The following is a 15351-nucleotide window of genomic DNA, read 5'->3' on the forward strand; positions in this document are numbered from 1 at the left end:
ACCGACGCCTCCACTGAGCAGGCTCCACTGCAGCTGAAGAAGAATGGGAGACCGCAGCGGAGGTGGTTCGAGATTCCCCCTGTGCAGCGGCAGGAACTCGACACCTAACAGTGTGTGTGTAGATGAATTTCTGTGAATGGATGAAAGCTCCTTAATGATTCCCATTCCTAGTGTTGATGACTGCTCGCGAATGGTGGAAGCTACCTAGCGCCCGACGGTGCTATCTGCACACATAGCACACGATTCTGCGTTTATTCGCAGTGCCTGCCTGTACGGCACCATGCGCAATCAGTACAATTTCCTGACAGCCAGTCAGTGTAGGGTGGGAATTCCCTTTTGGACTCAGTATCTGACTCTGGGCGTCCTCAGGAGCGAGCTCAAAAGCCACCGAGGGTCAGAGCGAGTCCAATCACCAGTTTAGTGGGGGTGATTCATAGGGATCCCACTAGTGTCTTTCAGCTGCACCCTCTGACTGTTAACCGGGCGCAGCGTATTTACGGCGACTCTGTGAAACAACAGAGTTCGCTTCCATTCACACTGGGTGAGGTCTAACCCATATGTGAGCAAGCGTCCATTTGCCATTACTCAGCAGCAGGTGTCATCTCTGCACGGTGGACCCCAGACTGCGAACGCACCTCATATTCTCTAATATCATTATTTGGTGCGTTCTGCCAGTCCTAAAAGCCACAATCAGTGTTTGCACCAACCATAGCCATTTAACCCCTTAGATGTTGCTATCAAAAGTGATTAAAGCATCTAAATGGTTAAAAGAGTGTGAGAGCTTCCTCTTTAACCCCATCAGCATTTTGAAATTATGATTGTGTGATCCTGATGTTTGCCATTGTATTTCAAAACCAAATAACTGCCTTAGAGTCTGCCAGGTATAGTGATCTGTTCAGAATTTAGCAACGTTATATTTTTTCATTCCTGTCATGCCATTTTCAATAATTCCTGAAAAATAAATTACCTGAAACAATTTTGACAATATTGACTGGTACTGTTTTTAAAATGTTATCACATTTAGGGTTTTTCCAATATATAGGACCCTCAAAGTCACTTCAAAACTGAACTGGTCCTTTAAAATACATTTTGTCAATTTCCTTGAAAAAATGAAAAATTACTGCTACAATTTTAAACCTTCCAAAATGTTAACAAAATAAAATAACATATCACAAGTGGCGCTGATGTAAATTTGAGATGAGGGAAATGTTATATACTTTTGTTTTTGCCTGGTATGAATTTCTGGATTACATGGATAATTATTCAAAGTTTGAAAATTGCAAATATTTTTAAATTTCTATCAAATTTCCAAAAATTTTTTACAAAACATATGACCTAAGTTTACCGTTATCATAAAGTAGCATGTGCCACTAAAAAACATACTCAAAATCATTGAGATGTGTTGAAACATTCCTGAGTTATTACCACATAAAGTGAAATATTATTTGTACCCCAAATTGATATCTGTAAGAATTTCAACTCACAATGCATAAAATGAAACCTCACACAATTTGTAGTTAGAAAATAAAAATATGTCGGATCTGAAAAAATGCCATCACAAAGCCAAAACTTTTTTTTAAAGACTTCTAAAAAAATTCAACACTTAAAAAAAGATCAATGCAAATTTGATATCATTGTTATTTTACTGACCTGGAGAAACACATTCAGGGGTTATTTTTAACACATAGTGAATCCTGTAGAAGCAGAACTTTAAAACAATGGTGGTATTTGCAGTTACACATCTGGGAGGGTAATAATTTAAATTTTTTCCTCAGACTACATTAAAGCTGGTGGTTTGCACGTTATGGACCGGGCCAATTTTTACAATTCTGACCACTGTCCTTTATGAGGTTATAACGCTGGAACGCTTCAATGGATCCTGGTGATTCTGACATTTTTTTCTCACTACATATTGTACTTCATGATAATGGTAACATTTCTTTGATATTACCTGCGTTTATTTGTGAAAAAAACGGAAATTTGGTGAAAATTTTGAATATTTTGCAATTTTCCAACTTTTAATTTTTATGCAATTAAATCAAAGAGATATGTCACACAAAATACTTAATAAGTAACATTTCCCACATGTCTACTTTACATCAGCACAATTTTGGAACCAAAATTTTTTTTTTTATTAGCGAGTTAAAAGGGTTAAAAGTTGACCAGCAATATCTAATTTTTCAAAAAACCATTTTATTTTAGGGACCACATCTCATTTGAAGTCATTTTGAGGGGTCTATATGATAGAAAATACTCAAGTGTGACACCATTCTAAAAACTGCACCCCTCAAGGTGCTCAAAAACACATTCAAGAAGTTTATTAACCCTTCAGGTGTTTCACAGGAATTTTTGGAATGTTTAAATGACAATTAACATTTAACTTTTTTTCACAAAAAATTTAATTTAGCTCCAATTTGGTTTATTTTACCAAGGGTATCGGGAGAAAATGGACCCCAATCTTTGTTGTACAATTTGTCCTGAGTATGCCAATACCCCATATGTGGAGGTAAACCACTGTTTGGGCGCATGACAGAGCTCGGAAGCGAAGGAGTGCCATTTGACTTTTCAATGCAAAATTGACTGGAATTAAGATGGGACGCCATGTTGCGTTTGGAGAGCCACTGATGTGCCTAAACATTGAAACCCCCCACAAGTGACACCATTTTGGAAAGTAGACCCACTAAGGAACTTATCTAGAGGTTTGGCGAGCACTTTGACCCACCAAGTGCTTCACAGAAGTTTATAATGCAGAACCGTAAAAATAAAAAATCATTTTTTGTCACAAAAATTATCTTTTTGCCCCCAATTTTTTATTTTCCCAATGGTAAGAGAAGAAATTGGACCCAAAAAGTTGTTGTACAATTTGTCCTGAGTACGCTGACACCCCATATGTGGGGGGTAAACCACTGTTTGGGCACATGGGAGAGCTCGGAAGGGAAGGAGCGCCGTTTGACTTTTCAATGCAAAATTGACTGGAATTGAGATGGGACGCCATGTTGCGTTTGGAGAGCCACTGATGTGCCTAAACATTGAAACCCCCCACAAGTGACACCATTTTGGAAAGTAGACCCCCTAAGGAACTTATATAGATGTGTGGTGAGCACTTTAACCCACCAAGGGCTTCACAGAAGTTTATAATGCAGAGCCGTAAAAATAAAACAAAAATTTTTTCCCACAAAAATTTTTTTTTAGCTCCCAGTTTTGTATTTTTTCCGAGGGTAACAGGTGAATTTGGACCCCAAAAGTTGTTTTCCAATTTGTCCTGGGTGCGCTGATACCCCATATGTGGGGGGAACCACCATTTGAGCGCATGGGAGGGCTCGGAAGGGAAGGAGCATCATTTGGAATGCAGACTTAGATGGAATGGTCTGCATGCGTCACATTGCGTTTGCAGAGCCCCTAATGTACCTAAACAGTTCACTGTGCAAGTAGCCCATGTGTTCCTGTTTCCATAATTGTTCTCTTGTGTCTACAAGACTGGGGAGTTCCACCACTCCTCTTGGGCTATCTGCACAAAAGCTGTTCTACCCTGTATGCACACATGGATTTTTCCTCTCTGAACCCTGTTCACACAGGTTATATACAGATGATCAGGTTTTTAAATACATCAGATAGGGATTGCATACATTAGTTAGGACTGCTCTGATAAGGGTATACCGTGAAGATTGGTAGAGCAGCTTAGTATACATTTTTTGCAAAAAACGTATCAACCAAATACCCTGTTTTTTACATCTTTTACTAGCACTTGCGGATTACTGCAACATTTTTTCAAACTGAGTGTTTTTGGTTTTACTATTCTCTTTTGTGTCTTCAGGTTTCTTGGTGGTGTGTGAACATGATCATACAGACTTGTTCACTGTGCAAGTAGCCCATGTGTTCCTGTCCCCAAAGGAACTAATCTAGATGTGTGGTGAGCACTTTGAACACCCAAGTGTTTCACAGAAGTTTATAACGCAGAGCCATGAAAATAATTTTTTTTTCTTTTCTCAAAAATGATTTTTTAGCCCGCAATTTTTTATTTTCCCAAGGGTAACAGGAGAAATTTGACCCCAAAAGTTGTTGTCCAGTTTCTCCTGAGTACGCTGATACCCCATATGTGGGGGTATACCACTGTTTGGGCACATGTCGGGGCTCGGAAATGAAGTAGTGACGTTTTGAAATGCAGACTTTGAAGGAATGCTCTGCGGGCATCACATTGCGTTTGCAGAGCCCCTGATGTGGCTCAACAGTAGAAACCCCCACAAGTGACCCCATTTTGGAAACTAGAACCCCCCAAGGAACTTATCTAGATATGTGGTGAGCAGTTTGAACCCCCAGGTGCTTCACAGAAGTTTATAACGCAGAGCCGTGAAAATAATAAATACCTTTTCGTTCCTCAAAAATAATTTTTTAGCCCAGAATTTTTTATTTTCCAAAGGGTTATAGGAGAAATTGGACACCAAAAGTTGTTGTCCAGTTTCTCCTGAGTACACTGATACCCCATATGTGGGGGTAAACCACTGTTTGGGCGCACGGCAGGGCTCGGAAGGGAAGGCACGCCATTTGGCTTTTTAAATGGAAAATTAGCTCCAATCATTAGCGGACATCATATCGTGTTTGGAGAGCCCCTGTGTGCCTAAACATTGGAGATCCCCCACAAACGACCCCATTTTGGAAACTAGACCCCCCAAGGAACTTATATAGATATTGGTGAGCACTTTGAACCCCCAAGTGCTTCACAGACGTTTACAACGCAGAGCCGTGAAAATAAAAAATCATTTTTCTTTCCTCAAAAATGATGTTTTAGCAAGCAATTTTTTATTTTCACAAGGGTAACAGGAGAAATTGGACCCCACTTATTGTTGCGCAGTTTGTCCTGAGTATGCTGGTACCCCATATGTGGGGGTAAACCACTGTTTGCTGAACACGTCGGGGCTCGGAAGTGAGGGAGCAACATTTGACTTTTTGAATACAAGATTGGCTGGAATCAATGGTGGCGCCATGTTGCGTTTGGAGACCCCCTGATGTGCCTAAACAGAGGAAACCCCTCAATTCTACCTCCAACACTAACCCCAACACACCCCTAACCCTAATCCCAACTGTAGCCATAACCCTAATCACCGCCCTAACCCAACACACCCGTAACCCTAATCACACCCCTAACTACAACCCTAATTCCAACCCTAACCCTAAGGCTATGTGCCCACGTTGCAAATTCGTGTGAGATTTTTCAGCACCATTTTTGAAAAATCCCTGGGTAAAAGGCACTGTGTTTTACCTGCAGATTTACCACGGATTTCCAGTGTTTTTTGTGCGGATTTCACCTGCGGATTCCTATTGAGAAACAGGTGTAAAACGCTGCGGAATCCGCACAAAGAATTGACATGCTGCGGAAAATACAACGCAGCGTTTCTGCGCGGTAGTTTCCACACCATGGGCACAGCGGATTTGGTTTTCCATAGGTTTACATGGTACTGTAAACCTGATGGAACACTGCTTTGAATCCGCAGCGGCCAATCCACTGCGGATCCGCAGCCAAATCCGCACCGTGTGCACATAGCCTGATTCTAAAAGTATGTGCACACGCTGCGGAAAACGCTGCGGATTCGCAGTAGTTTCACATGAGTTTACATTTCAATGTAAACCTATGGGAAACAAAAATCGCTGTACACATGCTGCAGAAAAACTGCACGGAAACGCAGCGGTTTACATTCCGCAGCATGTCACTTCTTTCTGCGGATTCCGCAGCGGTTTTACAACTGCTCCAATAGAAAATCGCAGTTGTAAAAGCGCAGTGAAATGTGCAGAAAAACCGCGGTAAATCCGCAGCGGTTTAGCACTGTGGATTTATCAAATCCGCTGCGGAAAAATCCACAGAGGACCAGAATACGTGTGCACATACCGAAACCCTAACCCTAACCCTAGTTCTTACCCCAACCTTAGTGGAAAAAAAAATTCTTTATTTTATTATTGTCCCTACCTATAGGGGTGACAAAGGGGGGGACTCATTTTCTATTTTTTTTATTTTGATCATTTTGATAGGTTTTATCACAGTGATCAAAATGCACATTGGAACGAATCTGCCTGCCGGCAGATTCGGAGTGCACACTGCGCATGCGTCCGCCATTTTGGAAGATGGCGGCGCCCATGGAGAAGACAGACGGACCGCGGGAGGCTCGGTAAGTATGTTGGGGTGGGGGGGAGCACGAGGGGGTGGACCGGAGCATGGGGGGTGGATCTGAGCACGAGGGGTGGATTGGAGCACGGGGGGTGGATCGGAGCACGGGGGGGTGGAACGGAGCATGGAGGGTGTGGATCAGAGTGCTGGGGGGTTGGATTGGAGTACAGGGGGTGGGATTGGAGCACGGGGGGAGCGGACAAGAGCACGGGGGGAGCGGACAAGAGGATGGAGAGGAGCGGAGCAGTGTGCCGGACTGATCGGAGGACTGGGGGGGATCGGTGGCGGTGCGGGGGGCATACCAGTGTTTCCAGCCATGGCCGATGGTATTACAGCATCGGCCATGGCTGAATTGTAATATTTCACCAGTTTTAATAGGTGAAATATTACAAATCGCTCTGATTGGCAGTTCACTTTCAACAGCCAGTCAGAGCGATCGTAGCCACAGGGGGAGGGGGGTGAAGCCCCCCTGGGCTGTACTACCACTCCCCCTGTCCCTGCAGATCGGGTGTAATTGGAGTTAACCCTTTCACCCGATCTGAAGGGACGCAATCATTCTGTGACACAGCATATGCGTCACAGGTTGGATTGGCACCAACTTTCATGACGCATACGCTGTGTCACAGGTCGGGAAGGGGTTAAATAGTTGTTAAATGGAACAAATGCAGTGGGGCTACTAGTTTGGTTGGGGCCTACTAACGGTGTCTGCCGCTCCTTGCTGTTCTCCTGGTTTCCTGTCCTGAACTTCGATCTTCAGGCTCTCGCTAAGTATTTGTTAATATTACACTGCATTTGGCCTACTAGTTGGGTTGGGGCCTACTATCGGTGTCTGCCGCTCCTTGCTGTTCTCCTCCACTGAACAAAGCAGTGCCGCCTGTTTACTACTGTTACCAATTTTGAACTGCATTTAGACTACTTACTGATTTGGGCCTACTCACTGTGTCAGCCTCTCATTACAGTTGTCCTCCACTGAACAAAGCAATGCCACCTGGTTAGTCCTGTTACCAATTTTGAAATGCATTTATCCCACTTTATTATTTGAGCCTATATCTGTGTTTCCTCCTCATCCTGCCCATTGCCCAGCCAGTGCTAGATTACTCTGCTGGTACATTGACCCAGACCACTACATTCCCCATGCACGCTACACAGTCAGATTCTGACCCTGCTGAAAGTGAAGTTCCCCTTCCCACATACTATACCACCTTACACGGGGACAAAAAGAGGAAGGTGCAGATGAAAGTTCAGTTTACTTCATCAGGTGGGGGGGAATACTCGTTGGCGACGTCACTGGCATAGGGCCCCTCATAGTAGGCAAAAGTGTCGCTGCCGGTGGTAGGCGCCCCCACCATGCAAACACACAGCCGTACTTTGAGGGGCACTGTGCCGGTGCCAATGTGAACAAGTGGCCCCCCCTTGCTTGCTCAGGATCACAGCACTTGCAAAGTTGAAATACTTACCTCTCCCTGCTCCACTGCCATGACGTGGTCCACGTTTCCTGGGCCTACTAAATACTTGACCCAGCCCTACCCCCCCAACTTTAGCCAAATGACCCCCAATGTCCAATGCCTATTATTATAAGGTAAATTAAGATTGACAAGCTTCAGTACCAAGAATGGATGTTTTTGCCATCAAAATGGGCACAGTAGGTGTTTTCCTGGCCTCCACTCACTGCTGACTATGCTTCCCCATTGAGTTGCACTGGTTTTCGTGTTTTGGTTGATCCCCGACTTTTCGCGATAATCAGCCGATTTCACTCGACTCGACTTTTGAGATAGTCGGGTTTCGTGAAACCCGACTCGACCCTAAAAAACTAAAAGTTGCTCAACCCTAGTGACGATGCCATTATCAGCATAATCATTCCGGTGATTTACATGCTGGAGCACACCTTAAACCGTGTTCGGAGTCAGGTGGTGGAACAAGATGAGGAGGAGGAACAGGAGGTGTCGTATGCGGAAGGGATAATATCTCCAAAGTCAAGAAGGTTGGCAGCACCAAGGCAGGTGGCATTGGAGGCTGGGGGAGAGGGATTACCGAGGGCGCATGGTAGCAGCCAAACTGTTGAGGAAGGTGCAGGAGGCGAGGAAGAAGTGGAGGATGAACTGGCGCTGGGCATGGAAGACTCATCAGATGAGGGAGACCTTGATCAAATTTCTGTTGTGCGAGGTTGGGGGGAGAGGGCAGATGAAGGAAGCATGATTCTCACCTCGCCACCACCAACACAACAAGGACTTGGTCCTTCTGGATGCGCAAGACACAGGAGTGCCTTCTTGCTGCACTGCCTGCAACATGACCCTCGGATAGTCAGAATCCGAAGTAATGCCGACTACTGGGTTGCCACACTCTTAGATCCCCGGTACAAAAGTAAATTTGGTGAAATAATTCCTGCCATAGAAAGAGATTCATGCATGCAGGAGTATCAGCAGAGACTGTTACAGAATCTAATATCTGCTTTTCCACAAAACACCAGTGGTGCACGTAGTGAATCTCTGAGTTCTAACTTGCCAACCGTGGGACTATCGAGTCATCACTCAAACATTCGTCTAACACGTTCCTGTTCGATGAACCGAACCGAACCCGAACACTAGGAAGGTGGCTCAACACTATTCATTATATCCCTTGTCAGACAGGGCGTTGGAGTGCGCTACGCCGCTGTGGAAGCGTGACGATCATGTGGTGCAGAGAGCTCCTTTGTTTCTGAGCACTCAGAAACAGGTCTGTTTAGGACCTTGAGTCACCCTTGATATGGCGCTCCAACTGCTGGCATTGACCCAGGGCTCATCCATGGTCAGCTATTATGCCATCCACTTCTGGACTTTAGCCTCTGAGCTGGAGTGGCCGGATAAAGCCCTCATCCCTATATTTTGGAGGGGCTGGCTGACCATGTGAAGGACGCTTTGGCCACCAGGGAGATTCCCGCAACACTGGAGGAGCTAATAACTGTATTAACTTGCAATGACCTCTGTTTTAATGAGCGGAGGTTAGAGCGAGCCCAGTGTAGGCAGAGGTTTCGGCTGGCTCCCACTTTCGCCAAACCTCTGGAATCTCTGGTCCGGGCGTCCGAGTCACATGAGGCCATGGAGGTGTCACGAGCGGGATCTAAGTCCTGGACCGCTCGTGCACTCAAGGTCTGTCATGTTTGCCAGCAGTCAGGACATCTTGCCTCCAGATGTTTCCAGCGGTCGGGAAAACGTCAGCGTCTAGTGGTTGTAGGAGGAGGTACACTAGACACGGCAACGTTTTCCTCCAAACTGTCCTTAAAGGGAATACTTGCCATAGGCCCATTCCCTCTTACAGTCGAGCTTTGCGTGGATTCTGGGGCGGAGGGAAATTTTATGTCTTCAGCCTTCGCCCAATGCCATGCAATACCCCTGGTGATGCTCGCCAAGCCGGTGACTGTACGAGTGGTGAATGGGTTGACCCTGCCCTCACAAATAACACATTAGACCATCCCATTTTCATTATCATATCTCCATCCCATCAGGAGATTATTTCCTTTCTTGTCATTCCTGAGGGAATTGACAAGATTCTGCTAGGGATACCCTGGTTACGTTACCACTCCCCTCATATAGAGTGGTCCTCAGGGAGAATTTTGGGATGAAGTGAATCCTGTGAGGGCAGATGTTTGAGGGAGTGCATTCAGGTTGCTACTACTGAAGTACCCGCAGATCTATCCTCTCTCCCCAAGCACTATTGGCCCTATTCAGACATATTCTCCAAGAGGGTTATGGAGACCCTTCCGCCCCACTACCCCTATGACTGTACTAGCCCCATAGTTTTTGTGTCTCCACATTTTGAGAGCTATAATTTTTCCATATTTTGGTCCACAGAGACATGTGAGGTCTTGTTTTTTGCGGGACGAGTTGACGTTTTTATTAGTACCATTTTTGGGCACGTGACATTTTTTATAGCAATCTATTACGCATTTTGTGAGGCAGAATGAACAAAAACCAGTAATTCGTTAATTTCTTTTGGGGGGGCGTTTATACCGTTCCACGTTTGATAAAATTAATGAAGCAATTTTATTCTTCGGGTCAGTATGATTACAGCGATACCTCATTTATATTTATTTTATGTTTTGGCGCTTTCATACAATAAAATCTATTTTATAGAAAAAATAATTATTTTTGCATCGCTTTATTCTGAAGACTATAACTTTTTTATTTTTTTGCTGATGATGCTGTATGTTGGCTCATTTTCAGCGGTACATGTTTATTTATATCCATCTTTTTGATCGCGTTTTATTCCACTTTTTGTTTGGCGTATGATAATAAAGCGTTGTTTTTTGCCTCTTTTTTTTTACGGTGATCACTGAAGGGGTTAACAAGAGGACAGTTTTATAGGTCGGGTCTTTACGGACACAGCGATACTAAATATACTAAATATATGTACATTTATTGTTTTTTTATTTAGATAAAGAAATGTATTTATTGGAACAATTTTTTTTTAATTATTTAGGTTTTTGTTTTGTTTGTTTTTTACACATCTAAATATTTATTTTTTAACTTTTTTACTTTGTCCCGGGGGACATCATGGTAAAGTGTCAGATTGCTGATCTGACACTTTGAAGTGCACTGTGTCAGATCAGCGATCTGAAAGGCACTGCAGGAGACTTGCTGGCGCCTACACTGAACAGGCGCTTGCGAGCCACCTCTCTGCAGGACAAGGAAGGAACCCCACGGCCATTTTGGATCCGGGGCCTGCAGGGAGCAGGAGGTAGGAGATCCTTGAAGCAATCCGATCACATCGTGTTGCTCTGAGTGTCTCAGGGAAGCACGCAGGGAGCCCCCTCCCTGCGCGATGCTTCCCTATACCGCCGGAATGCTGGGATCATGTTTGATCGCTGTGTTCCGGGGGATAATGTGCCAGGAGCAGTCCGTGACCGCTACTGGCACATAGTGCCGGATGTCAGCTGTAATAATCAGCTGACACCCGGCGGCGATCGGCCGCGCTCCCCTGTTAACGTGCCCGATCGCCTATGACGTACTATTCCGTCCATGGGAAGTAGGACCCACCTCACATGGACGGAATAGTATGTCTAATGTAATAGCAGAAAGGGGTTAAAGGGGTCCACTAGGGCTGATGGTATTACAGAAGTGGTGGTACAGCTCCCCTCAGGTAGAGCTTAGTCCCTAGGGCTCCCAGTGCAGTTGGTAAGAGGGATGATACAGGATTTGCAGTCTCTTTACCTTTTACTGATGAAATTGCAGTCCAAGGCACAGGTTACAGGTGATCTTGAAATCCGGGCAGCCTGGAAGCGATTTGGAATCCCCCTAGCTAGGTGGAGTTGGTTCTTGATGCTTTAGCTTTCCTCAAGTCCCTCTTTCAAGCTGTCCCTCAAATGGAACACTACCCGCATGGCAGGCAACTCAAGCCTTTTTACAGGTGTCCCTCTCTCGTGCAATCTCCTGCCCTCTGGTTTCTGCTGTGGGGCATACAGTTCCCACACAACCTCGGACCCGGTGTCCGGTTTCTTGCACTCAAACCTGGAGTGAGCCCAATTGCAGCTCAACTCCAGTTTTTCTCTCCTCATGTGTTACCTCTCCCTTCACTGTCTCACACAGACTGCCCCTAACTCCTCCTCCTAGGTCTAGAGCTCCCCGTTCTTGCCTGGAGTCAGAAAAGTGTTGTATGTATGTGTTACCTGCCAAGGGGATTCCTTCTCGCTTCCAGGCATGGCATCATCCTCCCAGAGAGGTAGGCAATACCACTGTGACAACCGGATTCCTGGGGAGTCACATATATACTTTCTACAGTATATTGAATCTTTAAATTGATAAGATTGTGTTCTTTAACCTTAACCATAACTTTTAAATATCACCTAGCTGTGTTACCCTGCCAGCCTGCTAGATACCAACTTGATTAATTGTATAGAACCAAAAGAGTTTATATGTAGTGCTGTGTTACCAAAGTAGGAATGATGTTGGCCTAACAGCTGCCTAACAGCTGCCCACTCTCCCCAGTCCCACAAGCTCACTGTCTCGGGGTAATCCTTGACACTGATCTCTCCTTCAAACCGCATATCCAAGCCTTTTCCACTTCCTGCTGCCTTCAACCCAAAAATATTTCACGGATCCGTACATTCCTAAACGAAAAATCTGCAAAAACCCTAGTCCATGCCCTCATCATCTCCCGCCTCGACTACTGTAACCTCCTGCTCTGTGGCCTCCCCTCGAACACTCTCGCACCCCTCTAATCTATTCTAAACTCAGCTGCCCGACTAATCCACCTATCCCCCACTATTCCCCGGCCTCTCCCCTCTGTCAATCCCTTCACTGGCTCCCCATTACCCAGAGACTCCAGTACAAGAGACGAACCATGACATACAAAGCCATCCACAACCTGTCTCCTCCATACATCTGTGACCTCGTCTCCCGGTACTTTCCCGCACGCAACCTCCGATCCTCACAAGATCTCCTTCTCTACTCCCCTCTTATCTCCTCTTCCCACAATCGCATACAAGATTTCTCTCGCGCATCACCCCTACTCTGGAACTCTCTACCACAACATATTAGACTCTCACCTACCATCGAAACCTTCAAAAAGAACCTGAAGACCTACCTCTTCCGGCAAGCCTACAACCTGTAGTAACCACCGATCGACCAAACCGCTGTTCAACCAGCTCTGCCCTCACCTACTGCATCCTCACCCTTTCCTTGTAGATTGTGAGCCCTAGCAGGCAGGGTCCTCTCTCCTCCTGTACCCGTTGTGACTTGTATTGTTCAAGATTATTGTACCTGTTTTTATTATGTATACCCCTCCTCACATGTAAATCGCCATGGAATAATAATAATAAATAATAATAATAATAATAATAATAACAGCGTAGTCATCTAATTGGCCTAACAAAATGGCAATATCAGAAAATGAAGGAACACTGGTGAATAATACATTAAATGATATATCAGATAAACAGGAGACAAATGGTTTGATGATAGTACATATACGTGGCAGTTTATAGTGATAACACATCTTTAGGTTACAAGATTCATACCTCTATGATTAAAGTCATACACATATGGAGGGCAAGTGACGGAAAGTATTTTCCCCGGTATTCCTCTAGGCCAACACACCAAACCATCCCATTCTGGCCAACAACCTACTTCTGTTCCTGTATAAAAATAAACAAATTACTTGTAAAAGTCAGTAACAAAGCTTTTTTTCACAAATATAAAATTTTAAAGGATTATTCCTATCTTAATAGATGCATATTGCCGGATAGTTCTTGTTAAAACGCAGTTTTGTAATCTTTCGCTTGTAAAATGCTGCTTTATCTTGACATATTATCACTTTTCTTCTATTTACAGCTCGATGCCTAGGACACTGACTATTGCTGCAGTCTAGCTTGTAAGCACTGCACTGAAGGTGACCAGCATTAGGAGCACACTCACATGATCCTGGTCAGCTTCAAGAGAGCGTTTACAAGGTGAATAGATGAGAGCTTGTAAGCACTTGGTATGTTCTGCTGTCCACTAGAGATGATTGATCACCGAGGTAAAGAGCTGTAAACAAAAGAATAGTGTTAACGCAATATCTCAAGAATTGCTGTACATTTTATATGCAGTAATATACAACACTGCTTCTATTGATTAGTTGTATCAGACAATACCCATTTATAACCTTTTCAGTTATTTTCCAAGTTAAAGTAATCCCATTTTTACAAGAACTATTTCAGAGACTCAGTTCACTATATTGAAGTAACAAATAAAAACTGATAACTTTTTATCAACTGTGGGAAAAAATAAGAAGCGCACTCAGTAGTCTAGGGGGTTCTGGCTGGGTTGATTAACTCCAATGTATCTAGTAGAAAGAAATAAAGAAATCAGCCACACTCACAAGACAGTTTCTTTTCAAAAATGTCGGTATTTATTATACACGCATATGCTCATTCACCACAGAAAAAATAATAACAGAGGTCGCTTAGGTAAAAGTTATGTTTCGACCTAGCCTGGGTCTTTTTTCAAACTTTACTGTAATACAAATATATACAAGTTACTGTGCTGTAAACATACACACATGATTGTATTAATAACATAAAGAACAAGATAAATCAATCTATGAAGCCCTATAATCAATGTTAAAGAGGTACAATTGGTATCTGGAAAGTAGGTAAAGCATGTGCAGAAATGCCACGTAGAAGTCACCCACAACTCCAAAACAAATGTGTCTTAACCTTGTATCTATAGTACTACATGAGAAATTTTTCATGTTTGGTGATCAATTCTTCCTACAAACCTAGTGCTAGCTTATGCTAATTGCTACATGGATGCCTTTGAACAGGAATAAGTCTACACCAATAATTATTTTAAGACATACGCTGAATGCTGTCTTAAATTTATAGGTGGCATCTGCTGTAAATAGAATGAGACGCCTGATAAATTGTCAACCTTTTTCACATACTTGAATTCTGTTAGATCTGTTCTCCAATTGAGCCTTAACTTTGACACAGCTAAAACTCATTCCGAGACATGGTCATTCCCAAACATGATGAGGACAAACTTAGCACATAAATCTACACCAAACCTATAAACTGCAACAATCTCCTACACTATTTCAGCTGCCATGCCAAGGCAACCAAAAATAGTTTACCATGCTCACAGTTTCAAAATGTATCAAGGATGGTGTCAGATAGGGGATTGCTACCTACCCAACTTGACGCAATATTTCACAACTTCCTGGATAGGAAGTATCCTGAACAAATCCTCACACAAGAAAAATTGAGAATCCTCAATACTACACACACATCCCCACCTACTCTTAAACCAGAACGCATCTTGTTTGTGCATACACAACCCCCAATTATGCCAAAAATATACCACACAATCAGAAAACACTGGCCCCTCTTATCAAAAGCATACCCACAAATAGAGGCCTTTAAGACCCCGGCCTTGATGTGCACAAGGAGAGCCAGAAATATTAGGGACCATCTAGTGAAAGCTGACATGGGGAGCTTTCTTAACCCCTTAGTGACGGAGCCAAATTTTTAAAATCTGACCAGTGTCACTTTATGTGGCAATAAATCTGCAACGCTTCAACAAATCCCAGTGATTTTGAGATTGTTTTTTCATGACACATTTTACTTTATGATAATTGTAAATTTAGGTCGATGTGATTTGTGTTTATTTATAAACAAAATATCAGAAATTTGAGAAAAATGTTAAAAATTAACAATTTTCAAACTTTGAATGATTATACCT

General features: G+C 43.7%; 1 protein-coding gene across 1 annotated transcript in view; it reads right to left on the minus strand.

Annotated features, from left to right (window-relative positions):
• The window catches only part of PTH2R (parathyroid hormone 2 receptor), a 1239906-nt gene that overhangs the window by 886050 nt on the left and 338505 nt on the right, over nt 1-15351 (minus strand). The window contains exon 3 of the mRNA XM_069733763.1: nt 13149-13265. Within this exon, the coding sequence (XP_069589864.1) occupies nt 13149-13265 (117 nt within the window). The remainder of the gene's footprint in view (nt 1-13148; nt 13266-15351) is intronic.

Source organism: Ranitomeya imitator, chromosome 7 (genome assembly GCF_032444005.1).
Source record: "Ranitomeya imitator isolate aRanImi1 chromosome 7, aRanImi1.pri, whole genome shotgun sequence".
In the NCBI taxonomy this organism is placed as follows: Eukaryota; Metazoa; Chordata; class Amphibia; order Anura; family Dendrobatidae; genus Ranitomeya; species Ranitomeya imitator.